Source organism: Cavia porcellus, unplaced genomic scaffold (genome assembly GCF_034190915.1).
Source record: "Cavia porcellus strain 051 isolate PalLab524CR breed Dunkin Hartley unplaced genomic scaffold, mCavPor4.1 scaffold_13, whole genome shotgun sequence".
NCBI classification, from domain to species: Eukaryota; Metazoa; Chordata; class Mammalia; order Rodentia; family Caviidae; genus Cavia; species Cavia porcellus.
In genome coordinates this window covers 5021171-5038735 of record NW_026947496.1, presented here as the reverse complement: position 1 = coordinate 5038735, position 17565 = coordinate 5021171, and the positions used below count along the sequence as shown (strand labels likewise).

The following is a 17565-nucleotide window of genomic DNA, read 5'->3' as shown; positions in this document are numbered from 1 at the left end:
GGTTTAACGTGAAAAGAGCAATAGCAACAAGACTCCCGCAAACCAGGTGCTCCTGCCCTTTCTAAGTGGGCGGGGCTTCCAGCCCCCCCCCCCCGCCCCCCCATGGAGCGGAAGCAGGCACCATAGAGTCGTGGTTTTTTTCTAGCGTCCTAGAGGGGAGCGGAAAGCGCGCCGGGCTGCGACGTGGGGAGCGCTTGGCGCTCGGGTCCCAGGTGGGCTTGTGGGTGAGTTGGATCCGAGAGGCAGCCAGTGGGCCTTGGGAGTGGCCCGTTCTGGAGTGCGGAGAAGCTTTACCCGTGGAGCTGCCAGTAGGCACGGGCGCCGACGGGCCCAGCCGAGCGCCGCCGCTGTTAGAGCGGGTCTCACCGAGACACTGGGGGGAGGGGCAAAGCCCCGGGCGCCCTCGCGGGGATGGGCTTGGCGGGTGGAGGGCGGCGGGCGCGGAGCGCTGGAGGCCGGGAATTGGTCGAGGGGAGGCAGGTGGTACTGGGGACCGAAGCGTGGCGTTGCAGGGATGATTCCGAGCGATTCGGCGTAAGGGAGGCGGATAGGAAAAGACGTTATGTAGTGTAAGAAATTGGGGCTTTTCTTGGTTTTGGAGGACTTTAAGCATTGGAAAAGCGTGATCTGCCGTACGTTTACAACAGAGTATCTTTAAGTGGGAAGCCCTCACGGGAACAGACTGGGAAATAAAAGAGTGTGTTGGGTCTGTCACGTGATAAAAGGGGTCGTTTGGTAAAATCATGGTGCTGCTTTGCTTCTGGTTCAGTTGCCGAGTGCATAAGTAAAAGAAGGCGAAGATAAACCCAAGAAGGCTTACGGATAGAAGAGAAGAGTTGAGAGGTCTGAAGGGCAATGTGAAGATTAAGCCAGTGAATACAGGTAAAACGGCGGTGCCACCTTTTTTATTATTCTGAGAAACGAAGTGTTAGTGGGCATTAACAAGAAAGAGAACAGGTGTTTTTGGCAGAGGGGATAGGATGTGTAAGCACCCAGGAGCAAGCAAGAGTACTTTAAGTTTGAGGAACTAAAAGTTGACTAGATCATATGAAAAATTTAAAGCATATTAAATGTTTTGAATTTGTACTTAAGGCAGTGATGAGCCATTATGTATAATAGGCACAGCAGAGACTTAATGTCTCCTTTTCTGTTTAGAAAGACCACTGATTGCAATGTGCAACACAATTTGCTGTAACCGAAAGACTAGTGGCAGTAGAGAATAGAAAATGGTGGCAGAAGGGATGGGGATGGATGAATTTGAGGAAATCAGTGGAACTTGGGATTGATGAGGTGCATGAGATATGAAAGGTAGAGGCTCAGACAACTAAGAGGAAGGAGGTCTCACAGAAGACAGGTTATTAAGTTATTATACATTGTGTTGATATTTAATGGCATAGAAATCAGCCACCACTAATTCAGCATCATACTGTATATATTTACTTGTATTAGTCAAGGTTCTCTGGAGACAGAACCAGTATCTATATTGGACAATTGAGTGACTAATAGATATCTGGAAAAACTTTGTAATAAGAATTGTCTTATGTCATTATGGAAGATGGCAAGTCTCAAGATCTTCAGGGTGAGGTATTAAACTTGAGACCCAAGAGAGCAAATACATTAGTTTTCATTGAAGCCAAAAACCTGAGAACTTTGAATTTGGATGATGTTATTGTGAAGGCCAGAAGACCTAATACCATGGTCAAGTTTGAAGGCAGGACCATAAAGCGATTACTTCAACTCATAGGCCTTCAGACAGGAGGTCTTTGTCTTACTTGCGATAGAGTCAAGCATTATTCTAATTAAACCTTCAAATGAGTACACAAGGCCCATGGCACGATACAGGGCAACAGTCTACAGTCTATTGACTTAAATGTCAGTGTCATCCAAAAATGTGCAAACATCCAAAACAATGTTTGACCAGATATGTTGTATCTGTTGTCTAGATACACCTGTCCAGGCACCTGTTGTCCAGAGTTGAAAGATGAAATTATTACAATACTAAATTTCTATTTTTTAGCTAATAATCATCAATTTCTTAGACTTTTTCATCACTTTTAAGATTATTAGTATAAACTCGGGCATGACAGTGTGAAAATAAAGATATTAGCACTTTAAAAAATTTAAGTCTTTTAGATGGGGTTAGACAGGGTCTCGTGATATATTCCAGGCTGGCCTCAAACTACCTATAGTCTTGCCTCAGCTTTCTAAGTTCTGTGATTACAAGTGTACCCCACTACACCTGGCTTATTTCCTTTTTTAACAAAAATATAAGGACTCACCTGTAATCCCTGCAGCCTCAGGAGGCTGAGGCAGGAGAATCACAAGTTTGAGGCCAGCCTGGGCAACATACCAAGTCACTATACCAAAATTAAGAAACAATGCTTGGGATGAAGCGTAATGTGAAGGCCCTAGGTTCAGTCTGCAGTACCACAAGAAAAACAACAGCTGGGATTGTCAGTATGTGCACATCCAGAAGTGTATAACGGCAAGATGTTTGGTCCTAGCCAGGCACAGCCACTAAGAGAGTGAGCCTTCCATCTCATCGCCACCCCATGCACATTGTTTCAGTGACATTTGTCAGCCCATGGCAGATACTATGTCACTTCTTTGGAGACAAAATCCAGAGCACCAAAGACCTAGTGCAAGGGATGATGGTCAGTTACGTGAGTTCTGCCACAACAGCGCAGCTCTCAGAGTTGTGGGGTGAGGGGAGGACAATGAGGATGATGAAGATTGAGAAGTAAAGAGATGGAAAGCTGAGGTCAGGTGGAGCCCTCTCTGGATGGGAGGAAAGATGCTGCTCAACACAGTGGGTGTAGGCAGGTTGGTGCCATGTGACACCCCTTTGCCCTGCAACCCAATGCTTGGATTGCTTTGGGGCTTGGTATTCTTTGTGCTGAATCAGTTTGCCTGGGGCGCTGTTTGTTCTCACAAGGGTCTTGCTTACCCCGACACTTGTGATCAATTTCCAGCTTCAGCTGCTCCCTACAGAATTCTTCTTTTACATGTAGGGTAAAAGGAATAGGCAGAAGGAATTATAAGTCTTGCCACTTGAGCTATCTGGTCTCAAACGTAAGTCATTAGCATAAAGATAGTCACAAATATATTTATCTTCTACATTACCCTTTGTAATTTGTTCCCTTTTTGTCTTTCCATTCAGTATTTTTAGGAAAGAAGTATTTCTTTGTCTTTGTGTTTGTTTTTTCATTTTTTTTCCTATTTCCTATGGTGAACGGGCTAGTCCCCAATTCTGCTACTAACATGGTCTCTGCAGAGATCCAATGGTGTCTCTGTTGTTTTTTTTTTTTTTTTTTTTAATGCCCTGCCCCTCCTGACTGGTATCTCTGTTCTTAATTGAGTTTGTCAAATTTAGGTCATCCCACTTTCTTGGAGCATTGTATTCTTGACCACTGCCTCCTTATTCTACTGAAAAAATTAGTGATTTTTTTCCTATCCTCTACACTTACTCATTTACTCAAAATCTCTGTGACTTGAGTATGATCTTCATTTTACAAATGAGTGAACTAAGTCTATGGGAGCATAAGGTCATGTGGCTTTTAAGTGACAGGGCTGGTTTGGAACCCAGGCTTGCTCAAGGCCTAGAGCCTTTTGAGCCACCACACACTTAGAAAAATAGAGCTCACTGGTCTTCTGGATACTATCTTTGTTCTTCTCTCTAGTTCCTTTTCAGTTCTCTTCCTTACATACAAATGTTTCCCAGGTTTCCAACCTTGTGTAACATTTTCCCAGCATAATAACAACTATGCTGAAGGCCTAGCATTTCTGTTAGACTTCTAAAAATTCCTTTTCTGTTTCCCTTCTCAACTGAGATTCCTGTGGCCTGCCCCAGAGAAGTAGGCGCTTCACCGCACTCTGCCAGCATCGTGTGCCGCACTTCACAGTGGCACTTAGTTCACTGGACCATGTGGGTTACATGCTGTTGGCCTGCTCAGGGGGCCCAAGGGAGATATCGTAAGTGAGGGCCCAACATTAAAAAACACACGTGTGCAAGGCATCAGCAACAACAGCAGGCAGCATGGAGCAGAGAGAGGGCCAGAGCACAAGAGTGCTGTGCCTGTGTCTTTATTGTATGGCTTGTAATCTCATGTTTGGATTGTTATCTCATGTTTATGTTGTTACATAGTGCCATAACCAGCACATGAGTGTTTACCTGGCTACGTCTTGGTTATATAACCGTATGCCATGGTGCGCCTGAGCTAGACGCTGGGAGTATGTCCTCAGGTGACCTTAGATGCCCTTGAGCTTTGAAGCACTCTGAATGGTTCCCCACACTTATAATAAGCAATTACTATGGTATTTATAGCAAGCAATTATTTATAGGTAATTTATTATACCGAAGATTTCTTGAGCCAGGTGTGGTGCCACACACCTGTAATCCCAGCATTTGGGAGGCTGAGGCAGAAAGGTCACTAGGAATTTGAGGCCAATCTGAAGTATGTAGTAAGTAAAACCCTGTCTCAAAACAAAACAAAAGAATCTCCCACCAAAAAAAAGATTTCTTAAGAATCAGGAGAGACCAAGGAGTTGGCCTTTATTCTCAGCAACTCAGGGACTTTAGTCCACAGTAAATAGTAGATGAGTTATTAACATTCTTGTTCTGACACCAGCTTTAATGAACACATAAGCAGGTATACTTACTTCATATATCCGCCTACATGGATATACACATTTTGAGTTTTCAAATCATTGTAAGACTAGTCTGATCAGTACTTTCATGTATTAGCAGTTGTCAGTCTTTTGCTATATATGTTTTCTCTCACTTTACAAACTTATTCCTCCTTAGACATTTGGAAGTAAGTTTCGGCATGCATCTTCTGAGAAAAAGGCTATTTTTTTCCTGACCACAAGCTATTTGTGCACTTGAGAAAATTCTGTTTTGGGGTTGTTAGCCATTTTCTGTGAACAGCCAGATAGTAAACATTTTCAGCTTGCAAGTTGTGTGATCCCTGTGGAAACTAGTGCGTTCTGCCACGGTAGTGCAGCAGCAGATGTAATCACTATTTAAAGAGATTAGTGCGGCTGTATTATGTGAAGGAAACATAAAACCAAGATTCAGGTCCTGTATGGTTTTTTGTGCTGTAGTTTCCCTAAGGTATTCTGGCCCATCATTCACCTTCAGATTTCTGAATTCTTCAAAAAATATTAGTGGGCTTTTAAAACAAATTCACAGGTGGTATTCTGTTGTCTCTTGTAAATGAATTGCATTTGCATTTATCTTAGAACTTCCTCTTTACTGGATTCATGGTAAACGTTTTTTGTAGATGACAAGGCACATAATGTCAGTTGTCTACTGGTGTTTCTCCTTTTGGTATTTGGTTAAGTGTTTGACTATCAGGGAGCTCTCTTTCCCCTGTGTAATTAGCACCCAGTCAGTTGGTGGTTTTGGAGACGGAGAAAGTCCTGTGTTCTCACTCTCTTTACTCAGTGGTTTAGCAGTCATTTGTGGTCTTCACTGAGTCATTTATTTTGAGGGTTGTTGTAGATTAACTAAAGGTCAACTTGTAAAACCCAGCTGAACTGAGTCAGTCAGCATGGTGCAGGGTGTGGAAGGCCCCACCTGAGGATTGTTGCTAGCAGCATATAAAGAGAACCGAAGGGGCAGATGGAGAGTTGTTTGTCTTCCTGGAGAAGCTTGTTGCACTGGTTTTCCTGATATGAACTTGGCTATTCTCACCTTGTTATCGCAGAGGATGGCGATGGTTCTTTTTAGTGGAGCTCTGGTTCTTACCATGAGCATTCCTGGCTCCAGTACAGATCCCTCATTCTTCTGGCAGACTTTCTTCCACCACTGACCTGTGGGGCTTTCCAGAACAGGTTCTTGATACAGACTTCCACAAGACATTGTAGGCTCTAGGCCTCCGGTTGGACTTGTGGGAGGCATTGGTATGGGCTCCAAGTCTTCAGCGGGACTTATGCACGACATTGCCATGGGATCCAGGTCCTCAGCTTGATTCTTAAAGTCGCTAGTATATGAATAGATCTCCTACACTCTTTTACATTTGATTCTTTGGGTGAATATTATAAAACAATCCTATAAATTATGTATCCTGTAATCCTTTCCCTTGTAAACCTTGACTACAATAAGAGTTGAAAATGTTTGTTTTTAAAAACTGTTACACGAACTATGGTAGCTGGTAGTCTGCAGTAATAGTTTTCTAATTTTATGTGCTTAGAAAAAAGGCTGTTTTGGAGATAAGTGATTGGATAATGTAAATTTATAAACCTAAGAAGGGGTTGCTGCTATTGTTATTGTATGATTCTTGTTACTGTATTTTTAGGAGCAGCCTTCAGGAGACAGCCAAAAGAAAGTTATCCAAAGCAGAAAAACCAGCCTGGAGCCTAAGGATGGCTACCATGGTGAGTGTCCATTCCCTGGCTCCCTGAATCAGAGAGGGGAGCCTCTGGTCATGAAGGAAGATCAGTGCATTATTGGGGTCCTAGGCCAGAGGCCTGACCCTTGGGGTCCCAACAGGCTGGATTTGGGTGCCCACCACCTTGAGAGACAAGGCACCGTCAGGGAAAGACAGGTGAAACAGGTCAGGAATTTTTTGTTCAGAGTGGGCACAGAAGAAACACAGAAACCACTGTCTTAAGCCTTGCCTCATCAAAGCTTCAGCATTTTCAGGGGCAAGGACAAACATTGGGGGGCAAGAAGTATGCACACCCCAGCTGTTGGTCAGACTTGTCTGCTCACTTACGAACTCGGTTCTGGTTCTGTGGCAACATTTGCTGGCTTCGGATAAATCATTGCGGAGGTTGTTGGTCCTTGAGAGATGACTGCTTCTCCTTGGGGTGGGGGGCAGCCTTCATTCCCATCGTGGAGCACCCCTCCCACTTCGGGGAAAGGCTAGGTTCCCGTCATGGGGTGATCACTCCTGGCCTGGGGAGCGGGGTAGATCATCCTGGGATGATCTACCTTTAATACAGTCGTCTTGGAATCATACCTTGGTGTTTTTAGCCTTGAAGGGAGCCCAGAGGGGCTGGATAAATTCAGGGCTGATACTCCTTGAATGATTCAACATCTGTGTGTAGAGTCGAGCAGGAATCAGACTCACAGTTTAAAGTAGCAAAGGAAACAGTGGCAGGCCCAAGTAAAGATCCATTGCTTTTAGCAAAAGCAACCTGTAAGTTCCTGTTACAACTACTCTGCTTAGGAACAGGGACTCCAGCTGCAAGGAAGCGGCACAGGCATTGGACAGGCACCATTGTGCAAGCAGTTCAGGCAGTTGCGTTATGAAGAAACTGCAGGACCCCGGGAGGCGCTGTGCCGGCTCCGAGAGCTCTGCCACCAGTGGCTGCGGCCTGAGACCCACAGCAAGGAACAGATCCTGGAGCTGCTGGTGCTGGAGCAGTTCCTGGCCATCCTGCCTGCGGAGCTGCAGGCCCACGTGCAGGAGAAGCATCCTGAGAGTGGGGAGGAACTGGTGGTCGTGCTAGAGGACTTGCAGCTGGAACGTGGAGGAAAAGAACAGCAAGAGGTAAAGGGCAGATGTGTTCTTCTGCAGGAGAGCAGCATCGAGGCTTCTGTCCAGACACGTGAAGTTAAGCACAGAGTGGGTGGAGAATTGCTCAGCTTTGGTTCTGTTTCCTTTAACCTTACCTAACCTGTTCTGGGAGAAGATGAATGTGCTCCAGGTTCCCTGTTTCCCCCTTTCCCTTTTGAGATTTCTCTTTGATCCCTTTCTGATGCTGAGCTGTTTATCTGAAGGATGATGTCCTGAACCCATGTGTCCACGTACCTCATTGTCTCTAGGACCCAGACCAGGAAAAGCAGCAGTCACTGCTTGTGGAAGCGCCAGAGCCTCTGGGAGCAGAGCAGGTGAAGCAAAGCCTGCCTGGGTATGAAGGTCCGAAGCCTAAAGAAGAGCACGGTAAGACGCGGGCTGCCTCCGAATGTGAGGCCCTCTGAGGCTCTGCCCAGCATATGTGCAGTTTCGTGTTTTGCTTTGGGTTTAGGTTTTTTGAAGTGTAACTTATGTCAGCAAAAATGTGCTCTTTGAATTAGCCAGTGAGTTTTCACACATGTATAAGGAGAACGGTCCTCTAATCAGCGCCACAATCAAAATATGAAAGAAATCCATCACTCAAGCCTTTTAGTTCAACAAACACCAAGGAAAGGTGAAGCTAGATCCTCACTGTAATGGTCTTCCCTTTACTGTAGGATAAATTTTTAAAGTAAAAGAGATGGATATAAGTATGTAATGTCTATGTATAGAAAGGCCACAATGAAGCCCAATATTCTACAATTAATGCACTAATAAAGAGGAAGAAAGGCCTGTTGGGCCAGGAATATAGCTCAGCAGCGTAAGAGCCTGTCTATCAAGTGGAAGGTCCTGAGTTTAATTCTCAGTACCAAAAGAAGGCTTTCTCCCCAAAAGCAAAGAATTTCAGCCCACATTTTATTACTCGTTTTTTTTCATTACTTATTTTTTCTTATCTCTTTCAAGTTACTATAAATCACTTTTTTACTTCTAAATGTCACTTGGTTTTTAAAATTTATTCATTTATTTTTGTTCTGTCATTTATTTGTCACCGAAAGCTATCTTTTCACGTTCTGTTCCTTACATGTTTCTTTTTTTCTTTATGGTCTGGTACAATACCCGTTTCTTGCTCACTCTCTTTCTCTTTCCTGTCATCTTGGTACTTCCACAGAAGTTCATTTACCTCCTGTTCTTTCTCTATCATTTAAAAACAAATTCATTGCCAGGCGTGGTAGTGCACACCTGTAATCCTTGCACTGGGAAGGCTGAGGCAGGAGGATTGCTGTTGAGTTTGAGGTTAGCCTAAACTACATAGTGAGTTCAAGGATAGCCTGGACTATGTAGTGAGGAGACCGTGTCTCAACAAACAAACAAACAAACAAATTCATGAATGTTTCTTTAACCTTTAACTGAGCTTATTGTTACCCTTTCTACTTTTTTTTTTTTTTTTTCTTTTTTGGGAAAGGGACTCACTATGTGATCTAGGCCAGCCTTGATCTCTATGTAGTCCATGCTGGCCTTGAATTTTTGATATTCCTGCCTCAGTCTCTCAAGTGCTAGGATTACATGCATATATCACTGCACCCAGTTTGGCTCTTCTGATGTTTGAAAACTTCCATCATTAAACTAAGAAACAAAAATAAGAAAAAAAGTCATTATACATAGCAGCTCCCAGTCCCCATCACCAAAGACCTCACCCAGCTTTCTCTGACACATCCTTTCCCTCAGCCTTGTGTTCACCGGCATGGACAGTTGGTCCCAGGCTTTCAAGCCTTTTAACAGAGATGGTTGCACTACTGTCCCAGATTGGGACAATTCCTTGTCCTGTGTCTCGCTGTCTCACACTGGGTGTTCCTATAGAATGCTGAGCTACATTTCATTTGCTTTGTGCCATTTTGCTGTTGTGAGCCTCCTGCCTTTTTGCCCTTACCTGTAACTGATTCCCCTACTTCTTGACCAATTCCTACTCAGCATTCAAGACCTGTCTTAACTTTTATTTCCTTTAGCCTTCCCTGGGTTTGTTTTCCTGCCTATGCTCCTAGAGCTCTAGGGTTTCTCATACTGTGTAAATGTTCACATTACATGTCATGCTGTACTTCTTTTTTTCAGATCAAGCTGAAAAGGCAGGGCTTTGTTCTGTTTCCTGAGGCTGCTGAATGTCTATGATGAATGACTGATTTTATTTGTAAATCTATCTGTATTGCTCTCAAAAGTCCAAATTCAAGGTCTCCTGTGAGACTCAAAGCAAATTCTTAGCTGAATGAGATGTGGTGGGGATGGGGATGGAAAATGTAGTGACATGAGGACAAGCACTACTTCGCAGCTCTGTCTGAACAGTCCCTGATGTTCTCTTCTCAAAGTAAAATCTTCCTAAGGAGTGTACATTTTTATACCTATCCTCCTTACGAGTGCGATACAGCCAATTTTTGAGATGTTGTCAAATCTTTTCTATTGCCCTGCTGCAGTGTGCTTGACCTGGTTTTAAAGGTATTCATCTCCATAGCAACCCCACACTCCTTTGTTCCAGTTTTACATGTTCTAGTCAAACTGCAAGTTTTTCCCACTGTTTTTTTTTTTTTTTTTTCCTGTCTTTTTCATTTTTATCGGTACTGGGGATCCAACTCACGAATGCCTGCTTGCAAGGCAGGTACTTATGCCGCTGAGCTAAATCCTCAGGCTCCCCACCCCACTTTTCTAATTGCTTTTTTACTCCTGTTTCTCACTATAAATCTGGCTAAAAACACAACAGTATTGCATTGTCTTGAAATTTTCGCCCCCAAATAGATTATTCTGTCACCTTTAAATTTAGCTTCCCATGAATTCTCAGAGCATAGCTAAACTGTAGACAAGTTCTTTGCCAGAGGTAACACATAGGACCTCTAGTGCAGTTCCCAATAGAGTCCTTATTACATGTACACTTTTCCGTCTGCATTTCTTCAGCATTTTGGTCTTCAGAGCTCATACCAGAATTTACCCATTAGGCAGCACTTTAGCACTTTCTAGGGTGCTTATTCAAATATTTCCAAATTCCTGTCACAAGACGGTTCCAAAGACTTTTGAACCACTATGTCATATGTAGTCACAGTAACAACCTGACCTCTTGGTACTGATTCTGTGTGTTAGCTTCTGGTGCTGTGACAAAATACCTGAGATAAACAATTAGAGGAGGAAAGTCTTTAATTCATGGTTTTACAGTTTTCAGTCCATGATCCTCTGGTGTCTTTGTTTCTGGGCCTGTGGGGAGGAGAATCTGGTGGTGGAGAGTGTGCTTACCTGTTGGAGGAGAGGACACAGGGGGAACCAGATGTGCCTCTCAAGGCATTCCCCCAGTGACTTCCAACCAGGCTCGCCTCTTCATTTCCAACACCTCCCAGTAGCCCCTTAAGCCAGCAACCAAGCTTTCAACACAGGAGGTTTTTTGGATTTTTACAGTCCAAACCATAACACCATCCTTTACCTTCTGCCTACTTTCTTATGCCTTAGAGTCTATTTCAAAGGTCTGCTGCTTTGGGGAGCCTTTGAGTCAAGTGGCTGGGAAAAAAGGGGCTGACCTTTTCTGAAACTTTGTAGAGTGAATGTAATACTTGCTATAATTCTTTGTGCAAGTGTTCTTTGTCCCATGAATCTGGTGAAAATGTTATTTTACATGAAGTTCAGTTATTTTTGGGTTTCCAATGCTCCTCCTCCTCGTTAGTTATATGTCAGTACCACAAAAGGACTTTTTACTTCTTTCCCTGGGTTCTTCACTTCCGCTAGTGTAGACCACTCCTTTCCGAGGCCGAGGTTGTTATCCAGGGTACATGTTGGTGTGCCTGAGCTCGCTTTCCTCACATGTGACTGGACTCTCTGATGTCTCCTTATCAGTCTTTCACTCTATGGCTGTCATCGACTCCTTATTATCTGCTACCTCTATCTTGCTCATAGTGATGATTAGTTTATTAGTACTACTTAGCGTCTCCTCTTCTGATTGTTCTCCCCTCTACCCATATTCCTGTCTCATTCTTACACCACGTCCTGGTTACACCTTAAAATTGGGCCTTAAAATGCAAAGCCCAGAAGCCCATTCTTCTCACCTTCTGCCTGTGTGTCTTGAGTACGTTTTTCTTCATTGTCAAGTAATTTCACTCTTCAAACGTAAGTCATGTGGTCATCAAACAGTTGTTTAGTGTCTCCATTTGTTTATGTATCAGGAACTGTGCTGGAGAGAATAAAGTATGCTCTGTTTGTGCTTACAGTCTCCTGAGGTGTACTAGGGTTGTGATTAAAGGAGTCAGACATCAGAAAAAACTATTACAGCCTTGAAAGGGGAAAGATTTCTTGATCCACCTCGGAAATATCAGGAAAAACGCCAAGGTATTTTTGTGAACATGTTACCCTCAAGATTTTTTCGTCTCATATTTTTAGATATATTGAAGAAAACACTAAGTCCAGAGATTTGTTACTTTTCTAAGATCACATACATACCAGTAGTCAATAAAATTGCTACAGTGTCAACATTTTTTCATTCTTAAAAGTCCAAGGGTCCCAGGGTCCTGGACCCAGCTTTTTATTTTCCATGTGACAAGTTAGTTTCAAAACTTATAGTCATGCCCTTCAAAATAGTTGGTTTATTTGCCTAGAGTTCCTCTATAGGTGGTGTGTATCACATGGTAAAACTTAAACACTGAAAATAAGTCAGAGCTGGACATGGTGCACGTGCCTGTAATCCCTGCACAAGGAGGCTGTCATGAGTTCAAGGCAAAACCTTGGCAACATAGAGAGTTCAAGGCCAATTTGGTCTACATAGCGAGACTGTCTCCAAAAAAAGAAAGTCACTTCCAAGCATAACCCCCCAACTTCCCCCAAAGTAGTTACTGTTAACAGTGTCTTGTATATAATTCTGTATGTGGAATACAAGCAACTGTAGTAGTTTTACTTTACATGACTGGCTTTATTTATCATTTTTCCACCTAGTTGCAGATTCCTTCCTCAGGCACCAAAACCCCAAGTAACTAGTGATACACATTTAATGTTTCAGACGAAGAGATACAGATTGAGAATGTAAAGCTTGTAATAACAGACTCTTGTGGAACAGAGGAGTCATCCACAAAGGAAGATGAACCCAGAGAGGCTCATTATGAGGGTTCTAACTTGGAAAGGCAGCAGGGGGCCAAGCCCCAGCACTCAGACTTGATTGAATACAGAAGCACACCGTCAGGCGGAAAACTGTGTGATTCAGAAGTGTGTCAAAGTTCTACACTTAGTGGACATCAGAAACCCCTCTCCAGAGAGAAAGGCCACCAGTGCCAGGAGTGTGGGAAAGTTTTTCAGAGGAGTTCACACCTTGTCAGACATCAGAAAATACACCTTGGTGAGAAGCCTTATCAATGCAAAGAGTGTGGGAAAGTCTTCAGCCAGAATGCAGGCCTTTTGGAGCATCTTAGGATCCATACTGGAGAGAAACCTTTTCTGTGTATCCATTGTGGAAAGAACTTCAGGCGCAGCTCTCACCTTAATCGACACCATAGAATTCACAGTCAGGAGGAACCCTGTGAGTGCAAAGAGTGTGGGAAAACCTTTAGTCAGGCCCTGCTTCTCACACACCATCAGAGAATCCACAGTCATTCCAAAAGCCATCGGTGTAACGAGTGTGGCAAAGCCTTCAGCTTGACCTCGGACCTCATTCGGCATCACAGGATTCACACTGGGGAAAAGCCATTCAAATGTAAAGTATGCCAGAAAGCCTTCCGATTAAACTCACACCTCGATCAGCACATCAGAATCCATAATGAAGAAAAGCCCTACAAGTGTAGCGAGTGTGGAGATGCCTTCCGGCAGAAGTCAGGTCTGTTTCAGCATCAGAGACATCACCACAGGGGCAGACTGGCTTGATGAGTGTTCTCTGCATATACAGAATCAGAAGGAACAGAGAAGCAAACAGCATGCTAGCAAGTCTCTGGCCAGCTGGAAAATGCTCCAGGGCCAAGTTGGAAGCCTTCTGCCTCCCCTCTTTGCTCTTTGTGTTCCTTGAAGCTGGCCTTGGCCCACAATAGACAGCCCTGTACAACCAAAGCCCAACAGCAGTGCTCACTACAGGACTTCGCAGAGGTGTTAATGTGATCATTGGTGGGCTGTGTATCTCCACATAACCTGTACTCTTTGAGAACAGCAGCCAGTCAAGAATCCACAAAGACTGATGCAAAACAAGGGAAGGGTGATACTTTAGATACTCATTTTCCCTGCTGGCTTCACCCTCCTCCCTTCTGCTGGCTCTACCTCCACACTCCCTGTGCACAACCAATGGAAGCATTTTGGAAAGCAAAGTTGAACTTTTCTGGTTAACTGTAGTACTTGTCCTCATGTCACTACATTTTCCATCCCCATCCCTACCACATCTCATTGTTTCACGTTACAAATCAGAATGTTACTTAGATTATGGAAGCGATTTCGTGAGTGATTTTGAGTGAATTCTGCTAAATTAATCCAAGTAGCAACTAACTTGATAACTCCAGTGCTGACATAGTGACTGTTGCATAGACACTGTTCAGGAAATGTCAGTGGAAGAAGTCTGACTTCTTTTAATATTAGGGATGCAATTTTTGAATGTTGCTTGATTTGGAATTTATTGAAAGTCACAATAAAGTCAGCTGGGAAAGAAGGTCGTTATTTCTATCAGTAACAGCATGTTAATGATTAAGCAAATTAAGTCAGCTCCCAAGCACATGTGGACAGTGAACACTGCTTAAGGGTTGGCAGTAGTTGTGTAGGGTACTGTGCCTTGAAGACAACTTCTTAGTCTACTAATGTGGGAAGATCCTCATAGTGATTAGAAGTTCAGCTGCATGTATCTTAAAAGTAAGAAAATAAGAGAGACTTCATAGAATTTTTCCTTGCTAATAGGGTTGGAAACAATCAGGGCAATAGTGATGAGATGGTTCCATGGTATCACTAGGGTCTGAGTCTTTTGCTGCCCTGCTCTACCATTCTGGTCCATGCCAGCAGTTTTGAAGACCCTCGCATCCTTGATGGCTGCTGAAGCTCCAGCCATCACATGCAACATGTGGAAAAGCAGCAGGACAAAAAATAGACTTGTCCCAGTTCTGTCAGCTCTCTGAGCTGCCTTCTCAAAAATCATGTGTCTCTAGCCAAAACTTTGGGAAAGAAGGCAGGAATTTTGACAGTTAGGACATTTATACCATCCATAGTCATAATTGCCAAAACTTAGAAGAAAGCTAGATGCCCTTCTGTCGGTGAATGTATAATTAAACAGAACCAATTTTTTTTTGCCAGAATAGTGTCACACGTATAATCTCAGCTGCTTGGGAGGTTCAGGCAGGAAGATCGTTAATTCAAGCCCAGCATAGGCAATTTGGTGAGACCCTATCTCAACAAGTAATTACTTCCCCAGTACCCCAATAAACAAAACCACCTGAGCCTATTTTCTAGAGTGTTTTCTATTTTTACTAATGAATTGAACATATTTTTACATGTTAATTGATCATTTACAGAGGGGATTTTGTGGGTTGCATCCTTTACTGGCTTTGTTTCCTCTTAAGCAGCAATGCCTTTAAAAATACTGTAAATGGGGAGCCATCAAATTTTAAATACATGTTTTTTGGCAGTTCCAGTATGTAATATCAAATATATATATAAAGAATGTAGATACTGAATGATGTTCCCTATCGTATTACTTATAAAGAAAAAGTACAGCTGTGCATAGTGACATGTACTGTGACCTCCACACTCTGGGACGCTGAAGCAGAATCCCAGGTTTACCAACTTCAGCTAGCTCTGACCTCAAAAAGGAGGGGGCTGGGGGTGTGTAGAGGATAGAGGAGATATCACAAATTCTCTTCAGTAGGGATAGTTAAGCATTGTAATACACCAGTATACAGTACACTTCACCTCTTTAGAGCAAGTTGGTATGTGGAAAAAAAACATTATAGACAGCTAAGTTAGGAAATACCGACAGTCAGAGCCAGGCCCTCCACAGTCAGGCAAGAATGAGAACACGTCACAACTGTGACTGGGGGGCCTAGCCTCAAAGACAATGACCCGGCCTGAGGTAGGTGGTAGCACCTTGTCTAATTCAGTCTAGGTAGATGTCACTCTGGTGGGTGACCCAGACCCTCAGACTCATCCGTCCCTGTAAAGTTTTTGTGCTTTACATGTGTACTTGCTATGTGTCTGGCCTTCCCCATTAGATCAGTGTTACTTGTATGGGTTAACTGTAGCTGTACCCTGCATTGTGTTCTGGTTGTGCTTTATAAAACATGGAAGAGGGCCGGACTTTCCCTGAGAAATGGGATCCTCAGCAAACCACCCTGAGCTCTTGTCTCTCTGGAGCTGTATCTCTTCAATAAACATTTCCTAGTCTTAACGTCCGTTGTTTATAGAATTCATCGTTCGATTTTGGGGAGCACGAACTGGGTATCCACTAGGTAGTTACAGTTCGCTTATATGTGGAGGTCCTATGTAATTTCTTGTATCTATCATGATCCTGAGTTGGCCTAAGATATATAGGTACCCATATTTATTAACAGAAATGTTTATTGAATACTATTATGTGGTACTACCCTGGGGGGATTCTGAAAGTACTATTAACAGTGATTACCTACGGGAAGACACATTTTGTCTTCATGAAACCTGAATTATCCTTGTGAGTAAAATTTGTGTAATTTACTCCATTTCAGTATTGCTTTAGCTCTTCCCCCAGCCCGTGAGAACCCTAGCAGATTCAACTTTGTCTTCTCATCCCACTCGTTTTTATCTGAAACAATTTGCAGAAACGAGGGTGTGCGAGGCCCCGCAGGAAGGGCCCATCCAGAGCTACTGGGCAAAGGCCCCTCTCCCAGCGTATCACAGAGGCGAGGGCCAGGCTGCTAGAGAGGCAGAAGGCCACCGGAAGCCGCCGCAGTGCTAGAGACCAGGCGACAGGAAATATCTTTGCGTTCCACATATACACGCCCCTCCACCGTCGCTGCCGCCGCCGGAAGTGCCCCTCTGCGCCCAGACTGGCTATGGAAGTGTCTCTATGGCCTCACCTAGGAGAGATGCCACTCACGGCCCCGCAGCAGGACGTGCCCTCAGGTTTGAGTGTTGCCCCTGGCATCTCGGCACAGCTACCAGAGCTCAGCGAGAAGTCTAGCAGTGTTTGCCGAGAATCAGGTACGCGCTGGTGGGAGTCCCAGAAAACCCCAGTCAGCAAGGTACTGGGATGGGGCGCAGTGGTCAGTATTGCGGTGCGGGGACGGCGAGAGAGGTGAACGGTACATTTTCCCCTTGTACAATAGGCTAGAGGAGGTCAGCGGCGATTATCCACGTCCAGAGCAGTTAGGTTTGCCCTGGGATTTAGAAATTTGCATTAGGGGCGCTGGGGATGTAGCTCAGCGGCCTGCCTGGCAAGTGTGAGGTCGTGAGTTCGAGTCCCAATACCAAAAAAAATTGCGTTAGAAGTATGATCCGGCCGTGAAACAAGTAGGTGGGAAAAAATTGAGTAACGTCAAAACAAGGCAATGACAGAAATTTCCTAATACTGTGATTTTCTTAAAGCAGAGGACCATATCTTTTGTTGCAGGTCTAGCTTTAGTCCTGGAAAATGAAGTGCACAGTAAATTGAGTGACAGACCAGGACAATCACATAAAGAGCAGATTTCGAGGAGTTTGAATTAAATCCAATGAGTATTTGAAACTTTTGGGGGGGAAGTTTCTGTGGGAGTGCACAAGAGTCAACATTTAAGACTTTACTGTCCTCAATAGGTGCAGTGATTTCCCCCGTCCCCCAAACAAGAAATTAATGGGTTGTGGCAGGGAAAAAACTCCCACTATGTTACATGTCAGATGTGCTGGGTTCGTGGTCGCACAACATCCAGGAATTATCAGTCGTCATGGGCTGGGTCTCAGGGTCCCTGAGGTGGAAATAGAGTTTAGCCCGCCCCTTTAAAACACATAATCAGGTTTGGTGATTCTTGTCACGGAAAAAGGATTTTCAGGACATGGTTGTGAGAAGGATAGCACTACTCCAGGGTGATCAGCAAGGCACCTCAGTTGGGAACTGAGGATTTTTTATGTTTTAGGAGGTGGC

At 44.0% G+C, this 17565-nt stretch overlaps 2 protein-coding genes across 5 annotated transcripts in view; both read left to right on the top strand.

Moving 5' to 3' along the window:
* The first annotated feature begins 88 nt into the window (after positions 1 to 88).
* Positions 89 to 15861, top strand: Zscan26 (zinc finger and SCAN domain containing 26). Of its 4 annotated transcripts, none has more exons than XM_023562133.2 (6): positions 89 to 224; positions 770 to 882; positions 6300 to 6378; positions 7176 to 7499; positions 7775 to 7892; positions 12520 to 15861. In XM_023562133.2, the coding sequence occupies exons 3-6, from the start codon at positions 6367 to 6369 to the stop codon at positions 13371 to 13373; spliced, it is 1308 nt and encodes a 435-aa protein (XP_023417901.2). In that variant the 5' UTR covers positions 89 to 224; positions 770 to 882; positions 6300 to 6366; the 3' UTR covers positions 13374 to 15861. The 4 variants fall into 4 exon arrangements, with proteins under 4 accessions (XP_023417901.2, XP_063115836.1, XP_063115837.1 ...); XM_063259766.1 differs by having other exon boundaries at positions 106 to 212; XM_063259767.1 differs by having other exon boundaries at positions 202 to 308.
* LOC101787510 (piggyBac transposable element-derived protein 1) overlaps positions 7773 to 17565 on the top strand; it is a 22236-nt gene continuing 12443 nt past the window's right edge. The window contains 1 exon segment of the mRNA XM_063259754.1: positions 7773 to 7892. Coding sequence (XP_063115824.1) covers positions 7863 to 7892 — 30 coding nt within the window. The 5' untranslated portion in view covers positions 7773 to 7862.

What these genes read in the sequence shown, in the direction of transcription:
- Zscan26 (XM_023562133.2), top strand. An exon ending in GAGGAAAAGAACAGCAAGAG is followed by an intron (nt 7,500 to 7,774) that starts GTAAAGGGCAGA and finishes CATTGTCTCTAG; the next exon opens with GACCCAGACCAGGAAAAGCA. An exon ending in GAAGCCTAAAGAAGAGCACG is followed by an intron (nt 7,893 to 12,519) that starts GTAAGACGCGGG and finishes TTAATGTTTCAG; the next exon opens with ACGAAGAGATACAGATTGAG.